Source organism: Carcharodon carcharias, chromosome 2 (assembly GCF_017639515.1).
Source record: "Carcharodon carcharias isolate sCarCar2 chromosome 2, sCarCar2.pri, whole genome shotgun sequence".
Lineage (NCBI taxonomy): Eukaryota > Metazoa > Chordata > Chondrichthyes > Lamniformes > Lamnidae > Carcharodon > Carcharodon carcharias.
The window spans coordinates 95177205-95200053 of record NC_054468.1 but is presented as its reverse complement, the minus strand read 5'-3'; the positions used below and the strand labels follow the sequence as shown (position 1 = coordinate 95200053).

Sequence of the window (22849 nt, the reverse complement as noted above, 5' to 3'; positions counted from 1 at the left end):
GGCCTCTGTTTAAGGAAGAAGCAGAGAGCCCTTAAACCATCCTGGTCGGGATGGAGGTGTAGGGGGTTTGGATGTCCGTAGTGAAGAGGAGACAGTTAAGGCCAGGGAACTGGAAATTGTTGATACGACGTAAGGCATCAGCAGAATAGCTAACATAGAAGGGAAGAGATTGGACAAGGGGATAGAGAATGGAGTCAAGATAGGAAGAAATGAGTTCAATGGGGCAGGAACAGGCTGACACGATGGGTCTATCAGGGCAGTTCTGTTTGCAGATTTTGGGAAGAAAGTAGAAGCGAACTATGCAGGGTTGGGAGACTGAGGTTGGAAGCTTTGGAGGGAAGATCTCCAGAGGAGATTATGTCAATGACAGTCCTGGACACAATGGCTTGATGTTCGGTGGTGGGCTCATAGTCCAGAGGAAGGCAGGGAGAAGTGTCTGAGAGGTGGCACTCAGCCTCTGCACTTCTTCCTACACTTTCAGGTGAAGCACTGCTTCACTTGCACCTCCTTCAATTTGGTCTATTGTATTCGCTACTCACAATGTGGTCTCCTCTACACTGGGAAGACTAAATGCAGACCGGATGACCGCTTTGCAGAACACCTTTGCTCAGTCCGCATGCATGGCCCAGACCTCCCTGTCGTTTGCCATCCTGTCTCATGCCCATGTCTGTTCTTGGCCTGCTGCAATGTTCTTGTGAAGCCCAACTCAATCTGGGGGAGCAGCACCTCATCTTCCGACTAGGCACTTTACTGCCTTCCGGACTTATCAAATTAAACAACTTCAGACCATGAACTCCTTCCCCAATCTTCACCCCTTTTTTAATCCAACTAATTTTTTTAATTCAATTTTTATTTTACTTATTTATTTTCATTTTTATTATTTACTTATTTCATTCCTTTTTTTACCCTTTATCCCCAACCAGGCCCCCCCCACAACCCCACCACACCACGATGCCATCTGTCACTTGTTTCTATGCTGTGCTTTCACACAGCTTGTTCTGCTATTAACACATTCTGCCACTATCAGCACCATTAGTCTTTATCGCTACCATTAACACTCCCTTTGTCTTGTGTCCATGACACCTTTGTCAATCTCTCCCTAGTTCCCACCTACCCCTGATCTTCTATCTGCTTCACCTGCTCCACCCCCTTTTAACCGGTATAAATTCCATCATATTTCTACTTCTCTTTAGCTCTGAAGTCACATGGACTCAAAACATTATCTCTGTTTCTCTCCACAGATGCTGTCAGACCTGATGAGATTTTCCAGCATTTTTTATTTTTACTGGAGGTGGGACTGCTTTCCTTGGGGACAAAACTGTTGAGAGAAGATTTTATAGAGGTATTCAAAATCGTCAAGGGTATGGACAGAGCAGATAGAGAAAAAACTCTTCACATTGGTGCAAGGATCAAGAACCAGAGGGCACAGATTTAAGGTAATTGGCAAAAGGAGCAAGGGAGACTTTGGGAGAAACTGTTTTACACAGGGGATGATAGGGTCGGAATGTGATGCCTGAGTGTGTGGTGAAGAGAGGTTGAATTGAGGCATTTAAAAGGAAATTGGGTTATCATCTGTAAAGGAAGATTGTACAGGGTTACGGGAAGAAGGCAGGAAGTGACACGAGATGCATTGCTCATTCAGAGAGCCAGCGCAGACATGACGGGCCAAGTGTCCTCTTTCTGCGCTGTAACAATTCTGAGATTCTGTAAGGTCTTCCTCTGAAGTGGCATTCCACATTTCTTCCGTAACAATGCAGCTTTTAAAAGACTGCCTCCTTTTTCCCCATTACTTTAATTATTGCCAAACCACCCTGGTTATTCTCCAACGCAATTTCAAATTCTCCAAGCTCATCCACAAATTCCTCCAAGTCTTGACATCCCAGAGTAACCCCGCTCAACTTTGAGTCCCAATCCAAATCCTTCAACCCTGACTGCTTTTGTATGCCACTCTCCCTTCATTCACTCTACCAATGACGGCACAATTTGAACCCCCTCAACCCCACATTCTGGAACTCTCTTCCTAAAGCCCTCCAACTTTGCTTCATCTCCCACGGCCTCTAAGCAACTTCTCCAAACTCATCCATTTGAACAGGCTTTTAGTATGTTCCCAAAAATCTACTCTTAAAAAGTACAAACATACAAAATAGGAGAAGTAGGCCATTCAGGCCCTCAAGCCTGCTCTGCCATTCAATAAGATCATGGCTGATCTGTTTCTGTTTTGAATTCCACATTCCCATCTACCTCCAATAACCTTTGATTCCCTTGTCTAACAAGAATCTATCTACTTCTGCCTTAAAAATATTCAATGACCCCCACCTCCGTCGCCTTCAGAGGTAGAGTGTTTCAAAGTCACACAACCCTCAGAAAAAAATTCTCATCTCTATCCAAAAGGATAAACCCTAATTTTGAAACAGTTACCCCTAGTTCTGGACTCATCCACAAGAGGAAACATCCTTTCAACATCCATCTTGTTAATGCCATTCAGGATCTTTTATACTTCAAACAAGTCACCCCTCACTCTTCTAAACTCCAGTACCTAAGCAAATTTCCTTATGTTAAACTTGCTGTATAATTGCAAGTTTTGCTGCTAACACTTTCATGCCAAACACTTCTCCTTCAACAACTCAATAATCTACAAAGCCCAAGTCCATCCAAAATGTCAGTACATTTCCCACATTGGGGGAGGCACTCCATGTACCCTTTCCCATACTCCTGGGCAGGGTAGAAAAAACAATACTTGCCCAATAGGCAACCTCTTTCAGAATTAGTTCAACTCTCCATCACAACCTTTTTTATGTCTCTATACAGGTGCTATTATGTTTTGTGGCCTTCAGGACTTTCTTCTTTTGGTCCTTTGAAACTCCAAATATGCCATTCAACCTCATTTTCCCTCCTCCCTTGTGTCAAAAATAAACAGATTAGACTGCTACTCTAACTAGCTTTCTCCAGAAACTCAAAACTACATTTAATATTCAATGGTCCTCCTTTGCTTTGTCTAATGATGCAAATACAGCATTAAAAATCTGGTTATTAAAACAAGTAAGCAACACGATTGCTGTGGTGTGCCATTAAAAAATTATGTTTTAGAATATAGGTTTCAAAAGGTTTGTCAGCCACTATCAATTTGCTTCAATCTGTGCTAAAGAAGCCATCATCAGCCATGAGTACAATTCTTTGCCCAGCTGTGTTTCTATTGCATTCACATAGCACTGATGAGCTCTAGGCGGCAGTGTCTTGTTTATCTTCAACACTCACACTGCAAGAGATGCGAGATGATGAGTGCGGACGTATTATCATTGCACGTGATTTTGTTCTCTGCCAGGTCCCGTTTAATCTGCAGTGCAAATAAGTACCTAGAAAAGCAAAGTGAATACATTACATTGATGGTTTCTCATGCAAGTTGGAGTTCACCACAACATACCCAGCATAACCAATAGGTGTCTTTGTTTCTTTCATAATGACTGCCCACCTGATCTTCAAACCAGGGTGTCAGAACTCCACTATCCTGCATCAGGTACAGTGATCTGTAACATCGATCATTGCCCTTTTAGATAAAAAAAAGGGCATCAGGATGGCAGAGGCTAGACGCACCAGCTGCCAGAACACCTCCAAAGGAGCAGATCCAACACAGGATAAGGCACAGCTCAGGCAGGACAATGTCGAGTGGCTGGTTTCCTCACATACTACAATTGCTTATAATTTTCGCAATAATCCAATTAGAAGCAGAGTATCATTGAAATTTACAGCACAGGAGGCCGCTCAGCTCATCATATCTGTACTGGCTCTTTGAAAGAGCGGTTGTGCTTAGTCCTACACCCAGTTTCTTTTCTCCATCTATAACCCTGCAAGTTGCTGTTCTTCAAGTACATTCCCCTTTGGACATTAGTTATGGAACAAGCTTCCACCACCTTTTCAGGTACAGTGTTCCAGATCCTGAGAACTCAAGTGAAAAAGAAATCTCATTTCCCCTCTAGATCTTTTGCCAATTATGAAATTATAACCTCTGGCTATTCATCCACTCACCAGAGGGAATATTTTCCTCATCTACTCTATCACTTCTCATCACCTTAGAAACTTCTGTTAGGTTGCCTCTTAATCTCTGTTCCAAGGAGAACAGTTCTAATTTTCCCAACCTCTTCATAACTGAAGTCTCTCATCACTGTTAACATCCAAGTAAACCTCCTTTATATCTTTCCTGAAGTACAGTGCTCAGAATTGTCCACAATACTCCAGTTACAGCTTAAACAGTTACAGTTTACAAAATTCTAGCATGATCTCTGTTTCTCTGTTCTGCAACTTTATTTATAAACCAAAGTAACCCATTTTTTTAAACAAGTTTATTGACTTGCCCTGCTACCTTTGAAGGAAGCATGTTTATGGACTCCAAGTTCTCTCTGCATATCTAATCATTTTTAAGTTGTGCCATTTAGAGGATACTGCAAACCAACTCCCATACTGAAAACCATCCATCCATCGCCCCTCTTTGCTTCCTGTAACTGAAACCATTCCATGCACATACCACCACCTGCCCCTTAATTCCATGGGCTTCCCTCAAGTAGGGAGAGTGCCACAAGATGTAGCATGTCGGCAGTGTTTATCCATGACTGGAACAGATCAACTGCCTCTGAATCAAGGTGCAACTCTGGGCTCAATAAAAACATTCATAAATGGCAATGTGCTAAGCAACACTAATCTTAAGCAGGATTTGTCTAATCCACTCATCAGCTATATCAAGAGAATTGAACACAGTCCCAACACGGATTTTGCGCTCTTTCTGTTCTTGGGACTACATTATAAACAAAGAGACAATCTAATTCAAATGCTCAATGCAGTCAGAAGTCAGTAACTGCCATTTTGATTTTGCATCCCGAGAATAAAACTAGCAGGATAATGGCATCACAAAACACTTATAAAAATAAGCTTGAATACACCCAGTGTCACTCATTACCTTGTATACTCCTCCTGCAGCTGGCCAGGATCAGGGGGGAAAAACTTAACAGAAAGCCTGAACACTGTGTTCTTTGGTCCTGCAAAGAATGAGAAAGACTCATTTAAATTTAAATTTCCCTTCAAACAGAAGCATGATTTTAATGGAAGCAAGGCTAAGAATTATCAGCACGCCACCGCCAGGCTACACGCACACGCGCCCCCGCCACATGCACACACCCCCGCGCCACGCTACACGCACACGCCCCGGCCAGGCTACACAGATACACACTCCAGGCTACACGCACACATACACACACCTGCCACGAGACATGCTACACAAACACGCGCACACACGCGCCACGCTGCGCGCGCGTGCACACACACACGGCACGCTGCGCGCGCGCACACACACACACACACGCCACGTTGCGCGTACACACACACACACACACACACACGCCACGTTGCGCGTACACACACACATGCCACGCTGCGCGCACCTGGTTCAATCTGTATTTAACTGACTGCTCCCTTTTTGATTTGAATTACTTTGTATTCAAAACATTGATCCCTTAATTACCTGCCTGAATATAAAGGTGGCAGTTTCATTTTGTGCAAATCATTTTGTGTTGGAAAAGCTCAAATGACAATTTCAAAATCTGAGTAAAGGTTCACATTCTTCAAAGACATCTGTGTGCACTCAAAAGCAGCTCTTAAAAATATCTCCTCAAAGATTTAAATAAAAGATTTCCTGCTATAGCTTGTATACCGCAAAATGATTTGCTTATTCAACATTTAAGAAACAGAGCTGATAAATCTGAATGACCAGATCTGCTCAGGGATCCTGTTGCTTACAAAAATTGGCAGTAGAACTTCATGCAGTCTGTCCCCTAAAGGCAATGAATTATCAAACAGGCTCTGCTGTTTATTTGCCTAGATCGCAGTACAAGGACAGAAAAAGGGTGTTGAGAACTCGGATTCACTCATATGAACGATCCACATTTGAAAGCCAAAATAATCCAGAGTATAGAGATGTTTTTAAAGGAAGCAAAAAGAGCCCATAGTTCCCATTTAATGTCACACATGAAAATAATCACCCATTTAGAAAGAAACAAAAAAAATTTAGATATTCTTAGTTTGTTGATCTAACATGGGATGGCATTGATCAGGGAATTCCAAAACAGAACTGTCAATCATTCCTGGTAAAAAAAACAGGTTGAATTTGGAGACAAGTATCAGAGATCGTGCTTGAGCTGCAGCAGCGGCAGTGTCTGCAATCCCAACGAGTGTTTTGGTTCAGGGTCATTCTTCAAAATGCTACAACACACTTCACAATGGAGCAATGGGACATGCCATCTCCCACACTGCGAGGCCTGATTCAAGTCATGTCAATGCCGGCAGTTATGGAGCGGACTCTAGCCCCCTATGCACATAATTGAACCAAAGGTCTTAATTATAGCTAGTGTGTGTTTATTCATATATTTTTGATAATGATAAGAGATTTTAATGCTGGAGAATGAAGCTCTACCCATTTTGGACATCCAGTGTCAGCATCAAGAACACCCAGCTGAGATGCAGGATGCAAAATACAACACATTCAACAGCCGTAATATCAGAATATTTCTAACTGCTCCAATGGGAGATTCTCTCCATTTCTCACAACAGCCATCTTGTGATCTCAAGAGCAACACTGCTAAACAATGCCAGATTAGGAACAATTCTGTGCTCTAGGCTGAGGCCACGAGGAACTGCTTAAAGCTCACTTCAGCTAGAATCTGACTGAATAAACTTTCATTATAGCAGCCTTGGGTGGATTGCAGCCTTGATTCAACCTACTTGCAGCATCCAGTTTGCCCCTGCTTTATTTCAGTAGCCTTTCGTTAGCTGTATGAAAATTGGTCGGCAAAAAAAAGGAACAGCAATGAATTCCATTTCAACCTTACAGCCAATAAGATCTCACACAGTCCAGAGACACAAGCCTGTTGAAGGTTACAGGTGAAGAGAACATAGACTACAAATAACCTCTAAGCCAAAATACAAAGGCCACTAAGCTACAGTCAATGGAATTGGGCTAGAAGAAAGTAAAATTTCAAACCTGGTACACAGATTGCAAAAGATGATCAATGCTGTCTCTAGCACTTAATTAAAGCATTGCTCATATAGGACATGGGAAATAACCACATAATATCCAAATCCATCAGTACCATTATAAATGGCAGAACAGGAAGGCAAATGACTGGGCAATTAGAAGTCCTCTGTTAATGCTGGTAATGATGAGAGCAAATTGAAATGATGAATTAGCAAGCACACAAGCATATATGTATAGCAATACATGCCAAATATACCCATGACAACCGTAGCAGTTCAACACATTAGAGTCTATTTGTATATTCCAGGGGTCATTGGAAACTTTTGCCATGGGTTGCAATTCTCAGCAATTTGCTCAGGCATCCTTCACAGACTTACCCAAACGAACTTCAAATGGTTCCTTTTTGTTTAAAGAGAGATTTCAACATTTTTGCTTATTCCCTCACATGTTTCAGAGCTGCAGGTGAGTCAGCAAACATGTTGCAAGTTTCCGCTAGCCACATTATCCATCATTCAGCATATGAAACACCCAATCTCTTGCCTGTCACATCTTCATAACCACCATAGAACTTTTCCTGACTTCCTCCTTGACCAATTATGCAGTGAGGCTCCAACAGATTGCTCCAGTTCCACTGCACAGCATAAAGAAGGTCCCAAACATATCTACAATCCCAAAAAACAGTTGTGTGAATCTCACTGCCTTTCACTCTTGCCCCAAGAGCCCTTGCACAGACGTACTGCCACATGCCAGATTTGCTCCAGTGTTTTCCTCCTTCTTGGGAAGTCAGACCATACACAATGGTGGGAGAATCTGGACTTGTGACCATCAAAACCTATGCAAAATCTCAGCTGAGCTGCTGCCAACAATGTCAGAAACAAGGGGCAGGGGCGTGTGAGATTGCATCACTGGACAACTACCAAGCATTAGGTTCAAACCAGGGTGATTTCAACGTTATTAGCTGCAAGATATTTTCCTGACCAACACTGCCATCCAAGTTGGAACACAAAATGAGTTAATCAAGTACAAAATGCATAGCACAACAGCTTTGGGGAGCTGGGTTGGGAGAATGAACAAAACAAAACCAAAAACAAAAGCACTTACTTCGCACTTGTTTCACAATAAGTTTTGCAGGTTCAAGCCAAATCTAAATGAAAAGAAAACATGGAATAAACTGAAAAGTGAATTGAAAATAAAAAGGTTAATGAAAATGAAATGACAATTCAGCAAAGTCTATAAACTCTGTTTATGCACAGGTTTGAAGGCTGGGTGATCCCACAGAATTCTGACCCATTATGAACATTTCACAGCACAGCGCTAATGTGCAAACTCTCATCATTAATGCAATGCCACTCAAGATAATTTCAACCATCTCTTAGGTGCCTGAAAATAGCAAAACACACAGATCCACACTTTAAAACATTCAATAAAGTCATTAATGCATTATCAAGAGCCAATGACTTACAGGAAAAAAGATGAGTAAATATTTGTAAGGCTCAAGAATTAGGTACCAGACAGCCACCTGTAACTTCCTGATGTGTATCAAGTACTTAATGGAACAAAACTTACACCCTAGAAGCTCCAAGTTCAAGTTGCACTCCAAGACTTGATGGCAAAGGAAAATGCGTTCATAATACAACCAAACAGGTAGAGTATCAACTTGTAAATCCTTCAACACATGCCAATGGCAGATGGTCAACATATGATGGAAAGAAATTGGAGCCTCTACCATCACTATCCATAGCTCCTGGCTACAACATGCATGCAAAGGTGTATGTTGCCACAGCAACTCAAACCCCTTAGAGGGGGCAGTTGGCTCAGTGGGCTGGAAGGCCAGTCTGGATCAGAATAGTGCCATCTCCATGGGATTTGATCCCTGTTCCAGCTGGGGTAGATTCAGGTGCTGTCTCCTTGCCCTACCTGTGGTGGAGGTCATGGCACTATGGGTTGGACTTGCCTTTGGGCAGAGAACTGAAGATGTGACAGTTCATCTAAAATGTACACTACTATAGTACAGACATTTCAAGAACTAATGTTGCAAGAGGCTTACAGTTTGATGTCCACTGCAAGTGATTAGTGTCATGACATACAAAACACCACCATCTTCTAGACTGTTGACCTGCTCCATAGAGCATCTATGCCGTAAAAGTGCATCTGGTTTAGGGAAAGGAATCTACTGTCTTTACTCAGTCTGGCCTATATATGGCTCCAGGCTCTCAGCTGTGGTTGACTTTCAACTGTCCACTGAAAAGCCAAGGGAAGCCATTCAGTTGTATCAAGAGAGTTACAAAAAAGTCAAATAAAAATAAAATCAGATAAACTACCCAGCATCAACCTAGGCACCGGAGATGACATAGCATACCAATCCAATGGGCCTACAAAGTCCTCCTCACTTACATGAGGACTAGTACCAAATCTGGGGCAGCTGTACCACAGATTAATCAAGCAATAGCCTGATATATTCATACTCACAATGATATGCTTCAGCTTACATCCCAAACTTCTCCAAGACTATGCTTCCTGTCCCACTGGGAGAGACGCATTGAGGTAGCTCAGAGTGGTACATAGATGGGAGGCCGCAGTCCCCTCAGTCCACGATATCTCACGGCATCAGGTCAAACATGGGAAAGGAAACCAGTTGATTACCACCCTTCCTCAGTAGGTTAATCAGTACTCCTCCATGTTGAACACCACTTGGAAGAAGCAATGAGGTCGTAACGGCAGAGAAAATACTCAGGTGGGGGACATCAATGTCCATCACCAAGAGTGCCTCGGTACCCCACTACTGACCAAGCTGGCTGACTCCTGAAGGAAATGTCTGCCAGACTGGGCTTCTGGCAAGTGGCAAGAGAACCAACACAAGGGAAAGTCCTACATGACCTTGCCTTCTCCAATCTACCTGTCGCAAATGCATCTGCTCATGACAGTATAGGTCAGAGTGACCACGAAGCAGTCCCATCTTCGCACTGAGGACACCATCCATTGTGTTGTGCACCTCTACCATCATGCTAAACAGGTTAGATTCAGAACAAATCCAGAACAGATTCAGAACTAGGCATCCAGGAGGATCTGCCAGCCATTAACAACAGCAAAATCAAACTACAATCTGTAATATTTCTCATTCTACCAGTATCATCAAAACAGGGCCAATCCTGGTTCAGTGAGTGTAGGAGCGCATGCCAGGTGCAGGACCGGGAGTACCCAAAAATTAGGTACCAACCTGGTGAGGCTACAGCACAGGGTTACATGCATGCTAAACAGTAGAAAAAACATGCTATAGACTGAGCTCATACATTCCAATGAGAAAGAAAACTTCCAAGGGGAGAACCCACTATCTATGGTTAACTAAAAAGGTTAAAGACAGTGTCAAATTTAAAGAGAAAGCTTATAATTGCACAAAGACGGGTGGAGGGTCAGAAGATTGGACAGAATTTAAAGAACAGTTAAGGATGACAAAAAGATTGATGAGGTAAAAATTAGAGTGCAAGAGAAAGCTAACTGGAAACAAAGACGGATAGTAAGAATTTATTTAAATATTTAACTAAAAGAGCTAACAAAGTAAATGTAGGTCCAATAACAAGTGAGTATGGGGAATTAATAATGGAAGTAAGGAGATGGCGGATGAACTGAACAGGTATTTTGCATCAGTTTTCACTATAGAGGATACAAGTGGCATCCCAGAAATAGCTGTAAATCAGGAACTTGAAGGGAGGGAGATACTCCAGGAAATTACAATCATCAGGGAAGTGGCATTGAGCAAATTGTTGGAATTGCAGGCTGACAAGCCCTAGGGTCTTGAAAGAAGTTTTTATTTTTTCCATCACACCCCTGACTTGTGCCTTGTAGATGGTGGACAGGCTTTGGGGAGTCAGGAGGTGAGTTACTCATCACACAATTCCTAGCCTCTGACCTGCTCTTGTAGCCACAGTATTTATATGGCTAGTCCAGTTCAGTTTCTGGTCAATGGTAACCCCAGGATGTTGATAGTGGGGGATTCAGTGATGGTAATGCCATTGAACATCAAGGGACAATGGTTGGATTCTCTCTTGCTGGAGATGGTCATTGCCTGGCACTTGTATGGCACGAATGTCATTTGCCACTTGTCAGCCCATGCCTGGATATTGTCCAGGTCTTGCTGCATTTGGACATGGACTGCTTCAGTATCTGAGGAGTCGTGAATGGTGCTGAACATTGCGCAATCATCAGCAAACATCCCCACTTTTGACCTTATGATGGAAGGGAGGTCATTGATGAAGTAGCTGAAGATGGTTGGGCCAAGGACACTACCCTGAGGAACTCCTGCAGTGATGCCCTGGAGCTGAGATGGCTGACCTCCAACAGCCACAACCATCTTCTTTTGTGTAATAAAATAAAAACAAAAAACTGCAGATGCTGGAAATCCAAAACAAAAATAAAAATACCTGGAAAAACTCAGTAAGTCTGGCAGCATCTGCGGAGAGGAGCACAGTTAACGTTTCAAGTCTGGATGACTCTTCAACAGAACTAAGGAAAAATAGAAAAGAGGTGAAATATAAACTGATTTAGGGGGGTGGAGGTGGGGGGACAGGTAGAGCCAGATAGAAGGCCAGTGATAGGTGGAGATAGCCAAAAGATGTCATGGACAAAAGGACAAAGAGGTGTTGAAGGTGGTGATATTATCTGAGGAATATGCTAATTAAGGGTAGAAAGCAGGACATGCAAGGTACAGATAGCCCTAGTGGGGGTGGGCTGGGGTGGGGTGGGGGGGGGGGGCGGTGGCGGGGGGAGTGGGGGGGAGGAGGGATCAAAATAGGCTAAAAGGTAAAGATAAAACAATGGATGGAAATACATTTAAAAATAATGGAAATAGGTGGGAAAAGAAAAATCTATATAAATTATTGGGGGGAAAAAAGGCGATCGGAAAGGGGGTGGGATGGAGGAGAGAGTTTATGATCTAAAATTGTTGAACTCAATATTCAGTCCAGAAGGCTGTAAAGTGCCTAGTCGGAAGATGAGGTGCTGTTCCTCCAGTTTTCGTTGAGCTTCACTGGAACAATGCAGCAGACCAAGGACGGACATGTGGGCATGAGAGCAGGGTGGAGTGTTGAAATGGCAAGCGACAGGGAGGTCTGGGTCATGCTTGCAGACAGATTGAAGGTGTTCTGCAAAGCAGTCACCCAGTCTGCGTTTGGTCTCTCCAATGTAGAGGAAACCGCATTGGGAGCAACGAATGCAGTAGACTAAATTGAGGAAAGTGCAAGTAAAATTCTGCTTCACTTGAAAGGAGTGTTTGGGCCCTTGGACGGTGAGGAGAGGGGAAGTAAAGGTGCAGGTGTTGCATCTTCTGCGGTTGCGTGGGAGGGGGTTGAGGTGTAGGGGGTGATGGAGTAGTGGACAGGGTGTCCCGAAGGGAACGATCCCTGCGGAACGCCTCTGGAGGGGCTGAAGGGAAGATGTGTTTGGTGCTGGCATCATGCTGGAGTTGGCAGAAATGACAGAGGATGATCCTTTGAATGCGGAGGCTGGTGGGGTGATAAGTGAGTAAAAGGGGGACCCTATCATGGTTCTGGGAGGGAGAGGAAGGTGTGAGGGCGGATGCGCGGGAGATGGGCCGGACACGGTTGAGGGCCCTGTCAACCACCGTAGGTGGAAAACCTTGGTTAAGGAAGAAGAAAGACACATCAGAGGAACTGTTTTTGAAAGTGGCATCATCAGAACAGATGCGACGGAGGTGAAGGAACTGAGAGAATGGGATGGAGTCCTTACAGGAAGCCAGGTGTGAGGAGCTGTAGTCGAGGTAGCTGTGGGAGTCGGTAGGCTTGCAATGAATATTGGTGGACAGTCATCTTCTTCTGTGCTAGGTATGACTCCAACCAATGGAGAGTTTTCCCCGTAGTGAAATAATTGCTGCGTTTGTTTTAATTTTCCAAACTTCCCTAGATTTGCGGGAGGTTCCAATAGATTGGAAAACAGCAAATGTAACTCCTTTATTCAAAAAGGGAGGGAGACAAAAAGTGGAAAACCACAGGCCAGTTAGCTTAACATCTGTCATAAGGAAAATGTTGGAAGTTATTATTACAGATGCTACAGCAGGGCACTTACAAAAGTTTACAGCAACGAGGCAGAATCAACATGGCTTTGTGAGAGGGAAACCATGTTTAACCAATCTATTGGAGTTCTTTGAAGAAGTCTCATTTGCTGTGGATAAATCAGAACCAGTGGATGAACTATGCTTAGATTTCCAGAAGGTATTTGATAAGGTGCCACATCAAAGGTTATTGCAGAAAATATAAAAGCTCATGGTGTAGTGGGTAACATATTAGCATTGATAGAAGATAGGCTACTAACAGGAAACAGAGGGTAGCCATAATTGGGTCTTTTTCTGGTTGGCAGGGTGTAATGAGTGATGTGTCACAGGGATCAGTGCTGGGGCCTCAACTTTTTACAAGTCAAAGGCACAGATGGTATGGCTGCTGATGACCCAAAGATAAGTAGGAAAGTAAGTTGTGAAGAGGCTACAAAGTGACATAAATAGGTTAAGGTGGGAAAAGGCCTGGTAAATGGAGTATAATGTGGGCAGATGTGAAATTGTCCATTTTAGCAGGAAGAATAAAAAAGTAGCATATTATCTAAATGGTGAGATTGCAGAGCTCAGATTCAGAGGGATCTGGGTGTTGAATCACTAAAGGCTTGTATGCAGGTATAGCAAGTAATTAGGAAAGCTAATTGAATGTTATCGTTTATTGCAAGGGGAATTGAATACAAAAGTAGGGAGGTTATGCTTCACTCGTACAGGACACTGGTGAAACCACATCAGGAGTATTGTATACAGCACTGGTCTCCTTATTTTAAGGAAAGATGTAAATGCATTAGAAGCAGTTCAGAGAAGGTTTACTAGGCTAATACCAGGACTGGGCGGGTTGTCTTATTAGGAAATGTTGTAGACAGCTTAGGCTTATATCCACTGGAGATTAGAAGAGTAGGAGGTGACTTGATCGAAACCTTTAAAATCCTGGAGAGGATGTGGAGAGGATGTTTCCTCTTGTGGGAGAATCTGGAACTAGGGGTCACTCATTTAAGACAGAGATCAGGGAAATTCTTTCTATCAGAGGGTAGTGAGTCTTTGGAACGCTCCTTCTCAAAAGATAGTGGAAGCAGGGTTTTTGAATATTCTTAAGGCACAGCTAGATAGATTCTTGATTAACAAGGGGTTGAAAGGTTATTGGGGATGGTGGCAGGTTACAAATCAGCCATGATCTTACTGAATGGCGGAGCGGGCTTGAAGGGCCGAATGGCAATCCTGCTCCTAGTTCGCATGAATTTAGCAATCCCACAACCAACCTATCAGATCAATGCTCTGCAGTCTTGCCACATTCAGTCATGAATTAAACAGCTAACCAGAAGAGGAGGTACCATCAGCAATCCCATTCTCAATGATGGCAGACCCCAGCAAGTGAGTGCAAAAGACAAGGTATTTGAAGCCACCTTCAACCACAGGATCAAGTGGAAGACTCATCTCATGTTTCCCAACCCTCCATCCCAAGATCCCACCATCAGAGAAACCAGTCTTCAGCCAATTAGAATCTTCCACATAATATCAAAGGCCAGCTAAGTGCACTAGATACAGCAAAGGCTACAGGCCCTGACAACATCCCAACTTTAGTATTGAAAACCTACACTCCAGAACTAGCTACACTTCAAGCCAATCTGTTCCAGTATGGCTATAAGACTAGCATCTATCCAACATAGTAGAAAATTTCCCAGCTAAGTCCAACACAAAAACTAGGGCAAACCCGATCCAGCCAATTACTGCCCCAATCTACTCAATCATCAGCAAAGTGATGGACGGTGTCGTCAACATTACTATCAAGCATCACTTACTCACAACTAATTTCACCAATGCTCAGTTTGTGTTCTGCCAGTCCCACTAGGCTCCAAACCTCAATACAATCTTGATCTAAACATGAGCAAAAGAATCAAGTGGTGAGGTGATAGTGACTGTCCTTGACATCAAGGCAGCATTTGACCGAGTGTGGCATCAAGGAGCCCTGGCAAAATTGAAGTCAATGAGAATCAGGGGGAAAACTCTCCACTGGTTGAAGTCATACTTAGCTCAAAGGAAGATGGCTGTAGTGCTGGAAATCAAACAGCTCAGCCCCAGGGGAGTGCCCTCGGCAAAATAATCTTCCATTGCTTCATCAGTGATCCTTCCTTCATGATAAGGTCAGAAGTGGGCATGTTCACTAATGGTTGCTACATAGTGCCATACAGGTGGCAGGCACTGACTAACTCCAACAAGAGAAAGTCTAGCCACTTCTCTTTGATATTAAACTACATTTCCATCTTCTATTCCCCCATCAACATTCTGGTGTCACCACTGACAAGAAAATTAACTGGAACAGCCATATAAATACAGTGGCTACAAGAGGTTAGAAGCTGCATATTTAACGGTGAGGGACTCTCATCCTGACTCCCCAAATCTTGTCCACCATCTACAAGGCACAAGTCAGGAGTGTGGTGGAATACTCTTCACTTGCTTGGATGAATGAAGACAACAACACTCAGGAAGCTTGACACCATCCAGGAGAAAGCAGCCTGGCTGATCGGCATCCCAATCATCACCAGCACACAGCGTCTGCAGTGTGTACCCATAATATGAACTGCTACAACTCACCAAGGCTTCTTTGGCAGCAACTCCTAAACCTGCGCTCTCTACGACCTGGAAAGGCAAGGGCAGCAGGTGCACGAGAACACGATCATCTCCAAATTCCATCACACCATCCTGACTTAGAATTATATCACCCTGCCTTCATCATCGCTGAGTCAAAAACCTGGAACTCCCTACCTAGCAGCTCTGTGGGTGTACCTTCACTTCACAGACTGCAATAATTCAAAGCAGCCACTCACCACCACCTTCTCAAGGGAAATTAGATAATAAATGCTGGCCTTGCCAGCAAAGCCATCATCCAGTGAACAAATAAAAAAAAACTAATCAAAAACACTAAATGTCATAGCTCCTTCCCCACCCCACTCTCCAAATATTTTCAATGCTGGATGGGGTTGCTGAATCAATGCCACTGTGATCATCACTGACACTTAGACCATTACAGAATGGAGCTGAGCTGGTCGGAAACAGTAAATTATTCAATTACTCAGTAGGTTACCTGGAGGGAACATCTTTTATTGACTTGTTCTAGGAAAGTCAATGAAACCTTAACACTCATTTAAGTAAACAATGAATTTACAAAATCTGCTGGTTAAAAAAACATCAGGAGCTGAGTTTATACACCATCAATAATCTTGGTGTGCTCCTTCAATCTCCTGTTTCTTTGGAACATGGCATTGAAAAGTTCAGTAAAACACTGAAAAAATGTGTACTGTATTCACTGTTTTAGGATTTGTAGATAGAATCAGTTTTGAACACAACAGTTGGCAGAGCTGCATTCAGCATTTGATTTTGTTTTACATTCATATTCCAAACAAAATTACTGCACTGTGGGAGAGTACAATTGGAAATGAATCTCAGGATGTATCCAGTACATTACTCTATAATTAGCCGAAGATGTTAAGATCATTTCTTGGTCATCTCAACCCCATCTCAGTTTACAGCTGTAAAAGCAATCACACAATCCCAAGAAGCCGCCCCCCCCACCCCCTTCCCCTTCCATTCCTTCAAACAGTCACTTCTCCCATTTAGCCTAGGTTTTTAAACAGGCAGTTGTAATCACTGTAGCTTGCTTTTTCTCTGAAGGGACTTTGTTTCTCAGAGTTTCATTTAGTGTTGGAAGGGAGGCAATTGCACGAGTCAAACCCACTCATAAATCCTGGGCAAACATCAAACACTGTATGCAAAACTCACCACATCCCATAATGAAGAGTTCACATTGGTAGAATTTCAGAAAAATTTCAACTTAAATAAGGGCAATTATGTGGGTGTGAAAGCTAAGCTAGCTGAAGAGAAGTGGGATACTAGGCTAGGGGATAGATAAATACCTGCGATTGCTACTGTATTGAAGAGGATATTTTAGAATACCTAGTATAAGTATATAAAACAAAAACAGAATTACCTGGAAAAACTCAGCAGGTCTGGCAGCATCGGCGGAGAAGAAAAGAGTTGACTTCTCCGCCGATGCTGCCAGACCTGCTGAGTTTTTCCAGGTAATTCTGTTTTTGTTTTGGATTTCCAGCATCCGCAGTTTTTTTGTTTTTATCTATAGTATAAGTATATTCCTACTATAAAGAAAAAAATTTAAAAGGAGGACCCACCACCCGTGGTTAACTAAAGAAGTTAAGGAAAGCATCAAACTTAAGGAAAAAGCATACAACTGTGCAAAGATGAGTGGCAGGTCAGATGATTGGTCAGAATATAAAGAACAGCAGAGAATGACTAAAAGCCTAATCAGAAGGAGGAAATTACAGTATGAGAGAAAGCTAACTAGAAAAGTAAAAAACAGATAGCAAGAGTTTCTTACAGGTATTTAAAAAGGAAAAAAGTAAAGTGAGTGTTAATCCTCTAGAGAGTGACATTGGGGAGTTAATAGTAGATATAAGGAAATGGCGGGTTCAATGAACAAATATTTTGTTTCTGTTATCACTACACAGAATACAAAAAAAAACTCCAGTAATAACTGTAAACCAGGATGTGGAAGGGAGAAAGGTATTAGTGAAATTACAATCACTAAGGAAGCGATACTGAGCAAACTGATGGAGCTGCGGGCTGACAAGTCTCCGGAAAGGGAAAGGTAGGGCAAACAAATCCAGAACTCCCTGGGTGAAAAAGGAGATAGAAATTATTTTTAAAAAAGACAGGTATCAGGTAAAAAATGCAATCGCGAACCAAGAGGAATACAGAAGGTTCGGAGGGGAGGTGAAAAAGCATATTAGAGAAGCGAGGGGGGATTATGGGAAAAGACTGGCAGCCAACATAAAGGGGAATCCCAAAGTCTTCTATTGGCACATAAATAGTAAAAAGGTGGTAAAAGGATCATGGCCAATAAGGGACCAACAAGGGAATTCATACTTGGATGAAGGGGCCATGGCTGAGCTATTAAATGAATACTTTGCATCTGTCTTTACTGAGGTAGATGCTAGCCAGGCCATGGTGACAGACGAGGAAACTCTGTCACTAGAAGGGTTCAAAATTGATAAGGAGGAAGTGTTGAATAGACTGTTGGTACTTAAAAGTTGACAAGACACAGGACCGGACGAGATGACCGAAGGATACTGAAGGAAGGGAGAGCAGAAATTGCAGGGGCACTGGTCATAATTTTTCAGTATTCCCTAGGCTCAGGGGAGGTGCCAGAGGACTGGAGAATTGCAAACATTACGCAATTGTTCAAAAAAGGTTATAAGGATAAGCCCAGTAATTAAGACCAATCAGTGGTGGGCAGGATTCTAGAAATAATTATTTGGAATAGAATTAGTAGTCACATGGAAAAATATGGGTTGATAAGGAAGAGCCAGCATGGATTTCTAAATGGGAAATCATGTTTAACTAACTTAGGGTTTTTTGAAGAGGTAACAGTAAAGGCCGATGAGGGTAATGCTGTTGATGTGGTGTACATGGACTTTCAAAAGGCATTTGATACAGTGCCACACAACAGACTTGTGAGAGAAGTTATTGCCCATGTAATAAAAGGGACAGTAGCAATGTGGATACACAATTGGCTGAAAAATAGGAAGCAGAGAGTAATGGTCAATGGATATTTTTCAGGCTGGAGGAAGATTTGTACTGGAGTTCCCTAGGCATTGTGGTTGGGACCCTTGCTTTTCCTGATATATATTACAGATCTAGATCCTGGTGTGCAGGGAACAATTTCAAAGTTTGTGGATGATACAAAGCTTGGGGGGTGTTGTAAACTGCGAGGATGATGCTGTAGAGCTTCAAAAGGACATAGACAAGTTGGTGAAGTGGGCAGATAGGTGTCAGATGAAGTTCAATGCGGAGAAGCGTGAGGTGATGCATTTTGGTAGGAAGAACATGGGCAGACAATATAAAATAAGGGGTGAAATTTTGAAAGGGATGCAGGTGCAGTAGCAGAAAGACCTGGGTGTATATGTGCATAGATCATTGAAGGTGGTAGGGTAGGTGGAGAGAGCAGTTAATAAAGCATTTGGTATCCTGAGCTTTATTAATAGGAGCATAGTGTGCAAGAGCAAGGAGGTTATGCTGAATTTATATAAGACACTCGTTAGGGCTCAGCTGGAGCATTGTGTACAGTTCTGGGTGCCACATTATAGGAAGGTTGTGAATACATTGCAGAAAGTGCAGAACAGGTTTGCAATAATGTTTCCAGGGATGAGAAACTTCAGTTACAAAGATAGATTGGAGAGATTAGGACTGGTTCTCCTTGGAGAGAAGGCTAAAAGGAGATTTGATAGAAATGTTCAAAATCACGAGGGGGCTGGACAGAATAGATAGGGAGAAGCCGTTCCCGCTCGTAAAAGGAACAAGAACAAGGGGGCACAGGTTTAAAGTGATTTGCAAAAGAAGTAAATGTGACATCAGAAAAAACTTTTTCACACAACGAGTGGTTCAGGTCTGGAATGCACGGCCTGGAAGTGTGGTGGAGGCAGGTTCAATCAAGGCATTCAAGAGGGCATTAGATGATTATTTGAATAGAAAAAATGTGCAGGGGTAAGTGGAAAAGGCAGAGCAATGGCACTAGGTCATAATGCTCATTTGGAGAGCCGATGCAGACACGATGGGCCAAACGGCCTCCTTCTATGCTGTTAAAATTTTGTGCTTCAGGGTCCTAATGCACTTCATCCTAGGGACTTAAAAGAGGTGGCTGAGGTAGTAGATGCATTACTGTTAATTTTCCAAAATTCGCTAGATTCTGAAAAGGTTCCATCAGACTGGAAAGTAGCAAATATAACCTCTGTATTCAAGAAGGGAGACATACAGAAAACAGGAAACTATAGGCCAGTTAGCTTGATGTCTGTTGTGGGGAAGGCATTAGAATCGATCATCAAGAAAGTCATAGCTGGGCATAGAGAAACTCAAGGTAATCAAGAAGAATCAGCATGGTGTTGTGAAAAGGAAATCACGTTTAACCAATTTATTAGCGTTCTTTGAAAGACTAATATGTGCTGTGGATAAAGGGGAGCCTATAGACATACGGTACTTGGATTTCCAGAAGGCATTTGATAAGGTGCCACACCAAAAGTTATTGTGGAAAATAAAAGCTCATCATGTAGGGCATAACATAATAGCATGGATAGAAGATTGGCTGGCTAGCAGGTAACTGAATATGCATATATGGGTCTTTGTCTGATTGGCAGGTGGAGTCCCACAATGGTCCGTGCTGGGGCCTTAACTTTTTACAATTTACTTCAATGACTTAGATGAGGCGAGCGAAAGCATGGTAACTAAATTTGCAGACAACACAAAGATAGGAAGGAAAACATGATGTGACGTGGGCATAAGGAGGTTGCAGACAGATATAGATAGGTTAAGCGAGTGGGCAAAAATATGGTAGATGAAGTATAATGTGGGAAAATGTGAAGTTGTTCACTCTGGCAGAACGAATAAAAAGCAGAGTATTACTTAAACAGAGAACTACTGCAGGATTCTGAGGTGTGGAGGGATCTAAGTGTTCTGGTGCACAGGTCACAAAAAGTTAGTATTCAGGTACAGCAAGTAATTAAAGCGGCTAATGGAATGCTATATATACAGAGGAATTGAACATGAAAATAAGGAGCATTGTGTACAGTTCTGGGCGCCACATTATAGGAAAGAGGTGAACACATTGCAGAAGGTGCAGAACACGTTTGCAAGAATGTTTCCAGGGATGAGAAACTTCAGTTATGAATATAGATTGGAGAGATTAGGACTGTTCTCCTTTGTGAGGAGAAGGCTAAAAGGAGATTTGATAAAGATGTTCAAAATCATGAGGGGGCTGGACAGAGTAGATAGGGAGAAGCCATTCCCGCTCGTAAAAGGAAGGATGTTATGCTTCAGTTATACAGGGCATTGGTGGGATTACACCTCAAATACTGTGTGCAATTATGGTCTCCTTATTTAAGGAAGGATGTAAATCCACTGGATGCGGTTCAGAGGAGGTTTACTAAATTGATACCTGGAATGAGGTGGGGTGCCTTATGAGGAAAGGTTAGACTGACTGGGCTTGTTTCCACTGGAGCCTAGTAGAGTGAGGGGTGAATTGATTTAAGTGTATAAGATCCTGAATGGTCTTGACATGGAAAGGACGCGGAAAGGGGTTTCCTCTTGTGAGTGTGTCCAGAACCAGGGGACACTGTTTTAAAATTAAGGGTTGCCCTTATAGGGCAGAAATGAGGAGAAATTCTTTTCTCTCAGAGGCTTGTGCGACTTTGGAACTCTTTCCCTCAGAAGGCAAGGCAAGCGGAGTCAGTGAATATTTTTAAGGCAGAGGTAGATAGATTCTTGTTAGGCAAGGGAATCAAAGGTTATCAGGGGTAGATGGGAATGTGGAACAACAAACACAAACAGATCAGCCATGATCTTACTGAATGGCGGAGCAGGCATGAGAGGCCGAATGGCCTACTTTTCCTCCTATTTAATATGCTCGGATGTTCGTAAAAGCACCCTTCTCCTACCTGCAAGTCCATTCGTGAACCACTGTTGAAGTCTCTGAATCAGATTGCAACCTGTGCTTCACTAAAAACTTGTTCTACACTGTCAACACTCTCTCACTCCAACTGGAGTGAGCAGTTCCCAGACTCAATATCAAACCACCAAGACACTGATGCCTGAAATGGATTTGATGAAAGAGCAGTATCCTGACAGTGTGACAGGTAACCCCCTTGAAATTTCCTGTGTTGGCCCGATATAACCCATAGTAGTAATTTTATACACACCAATGCATATAGATAATAGATATAGAGTACATGAACAGTGAGAATAGGTGATGGCAGGACAGATCAGCAGTGCTGGTCCAGGGAAAAGTAGAGATTATTAGCAATGGGATAAGGAGGGCCGTGAGATGTGACTTAGGCTGGGGGCTTGGTACGACAGGGGTGACAAGCTTGAGGATGGAGTACAAAGTTGCAAGGAAGTGGGAAAAAGGACATGGTGCCTGGATGAGGTGAAGGTGGAGAACAGAATGTGAAGGAGAGTCCTTCCCCTCTCTCCCCAGAGTTTAAAAATAGCTAGGTTGTATTATTTAATCAGCAGATGACATTTGCTGTTGAACCAAGCCATTCCTCCGTTAGCATACAGCATTTTTTAATGGCTCTCCAACAGCACAATTTGTTACAAAAGTAGGTTCTTTTGAGCTGCAGCTTGAAGTGAGTAAGCATTCCAATCATTCCTGGCAAAGAAATAATTAAACCTTTATTGACATGTGACATGTTTAATTAGATGTTATGATCCTAAAGGTACAGAACTTCACCTTAACACGATACATGGTTACAAAGCTCTACCCTACACAAGGTCAGAGTACCACCCCACAAGAAGATCATTAGCCAATTTAGCATTATCAGCACCAACAGAGATCCACTATTATTCACAGAAAAAGAAGTCATCTACGTTTTTCTTTAAAACTGTCACTTTGGACTTTACAGGGAGATTGTTGTAATCCAAATACTGATAGTATATTCCATCAGAAAACTTGAGCTGAAAAGACGTCTCATTAACTGACTGGGGGGTGGGGGGGGGGTCAATCAAAACTTGGATCTGCATTAGTGATGTGAGAGAGTGCTCATCTGTCCGGTTGGGGAGTAAACTCTGATAGACATCGAAAGACCCGCGTCAACATTTAAATCATTTCCCACTAAGGATGTACCAGCACCAGTTACCACTCATTCAGGCACATCCAGTATTAGCCCCATTACTACACACAGTAACATTAGAGATTAAAAATAAACTAGAAT

The 22849-nt window shown here is 42.7% G+C and overlaps 1 protein-coding gene across 5 annotated transcripts in view; it reads right to left on the bottom strand.

Moving 5' to 3' along the window:
* The window catches only part of farp2 (FERM, RhoGEF and pleckstrin domain protein 2), a 192420-nt gene that overhangs the window by 110970 nt on the left and 58601 nt on the right, over window positions 1-22849 (bottom strand). For all 5 annotated transcript variants that reach the window (XM_041211675.1, XM_041211657.1, XM_041211665.1 and 2 more), the window contains exons 4-6: window positions 8120-8162; window positions 4949-5027; window positions 3256-3353 (exon numbers count right to left, since the gene is read on the bottom strand). In XM_041211675.1, the coding sequence (XP_041067609.1) occupies window positions 3256-3353; window positions 4949-5027; window positions 8120-8162 (220 nt within the window). The remainder of the gene's footprint in view (window positions 1-3255; window positions 3354-4948; window positions 5028-8119; window positions 8163-22849) is intronic.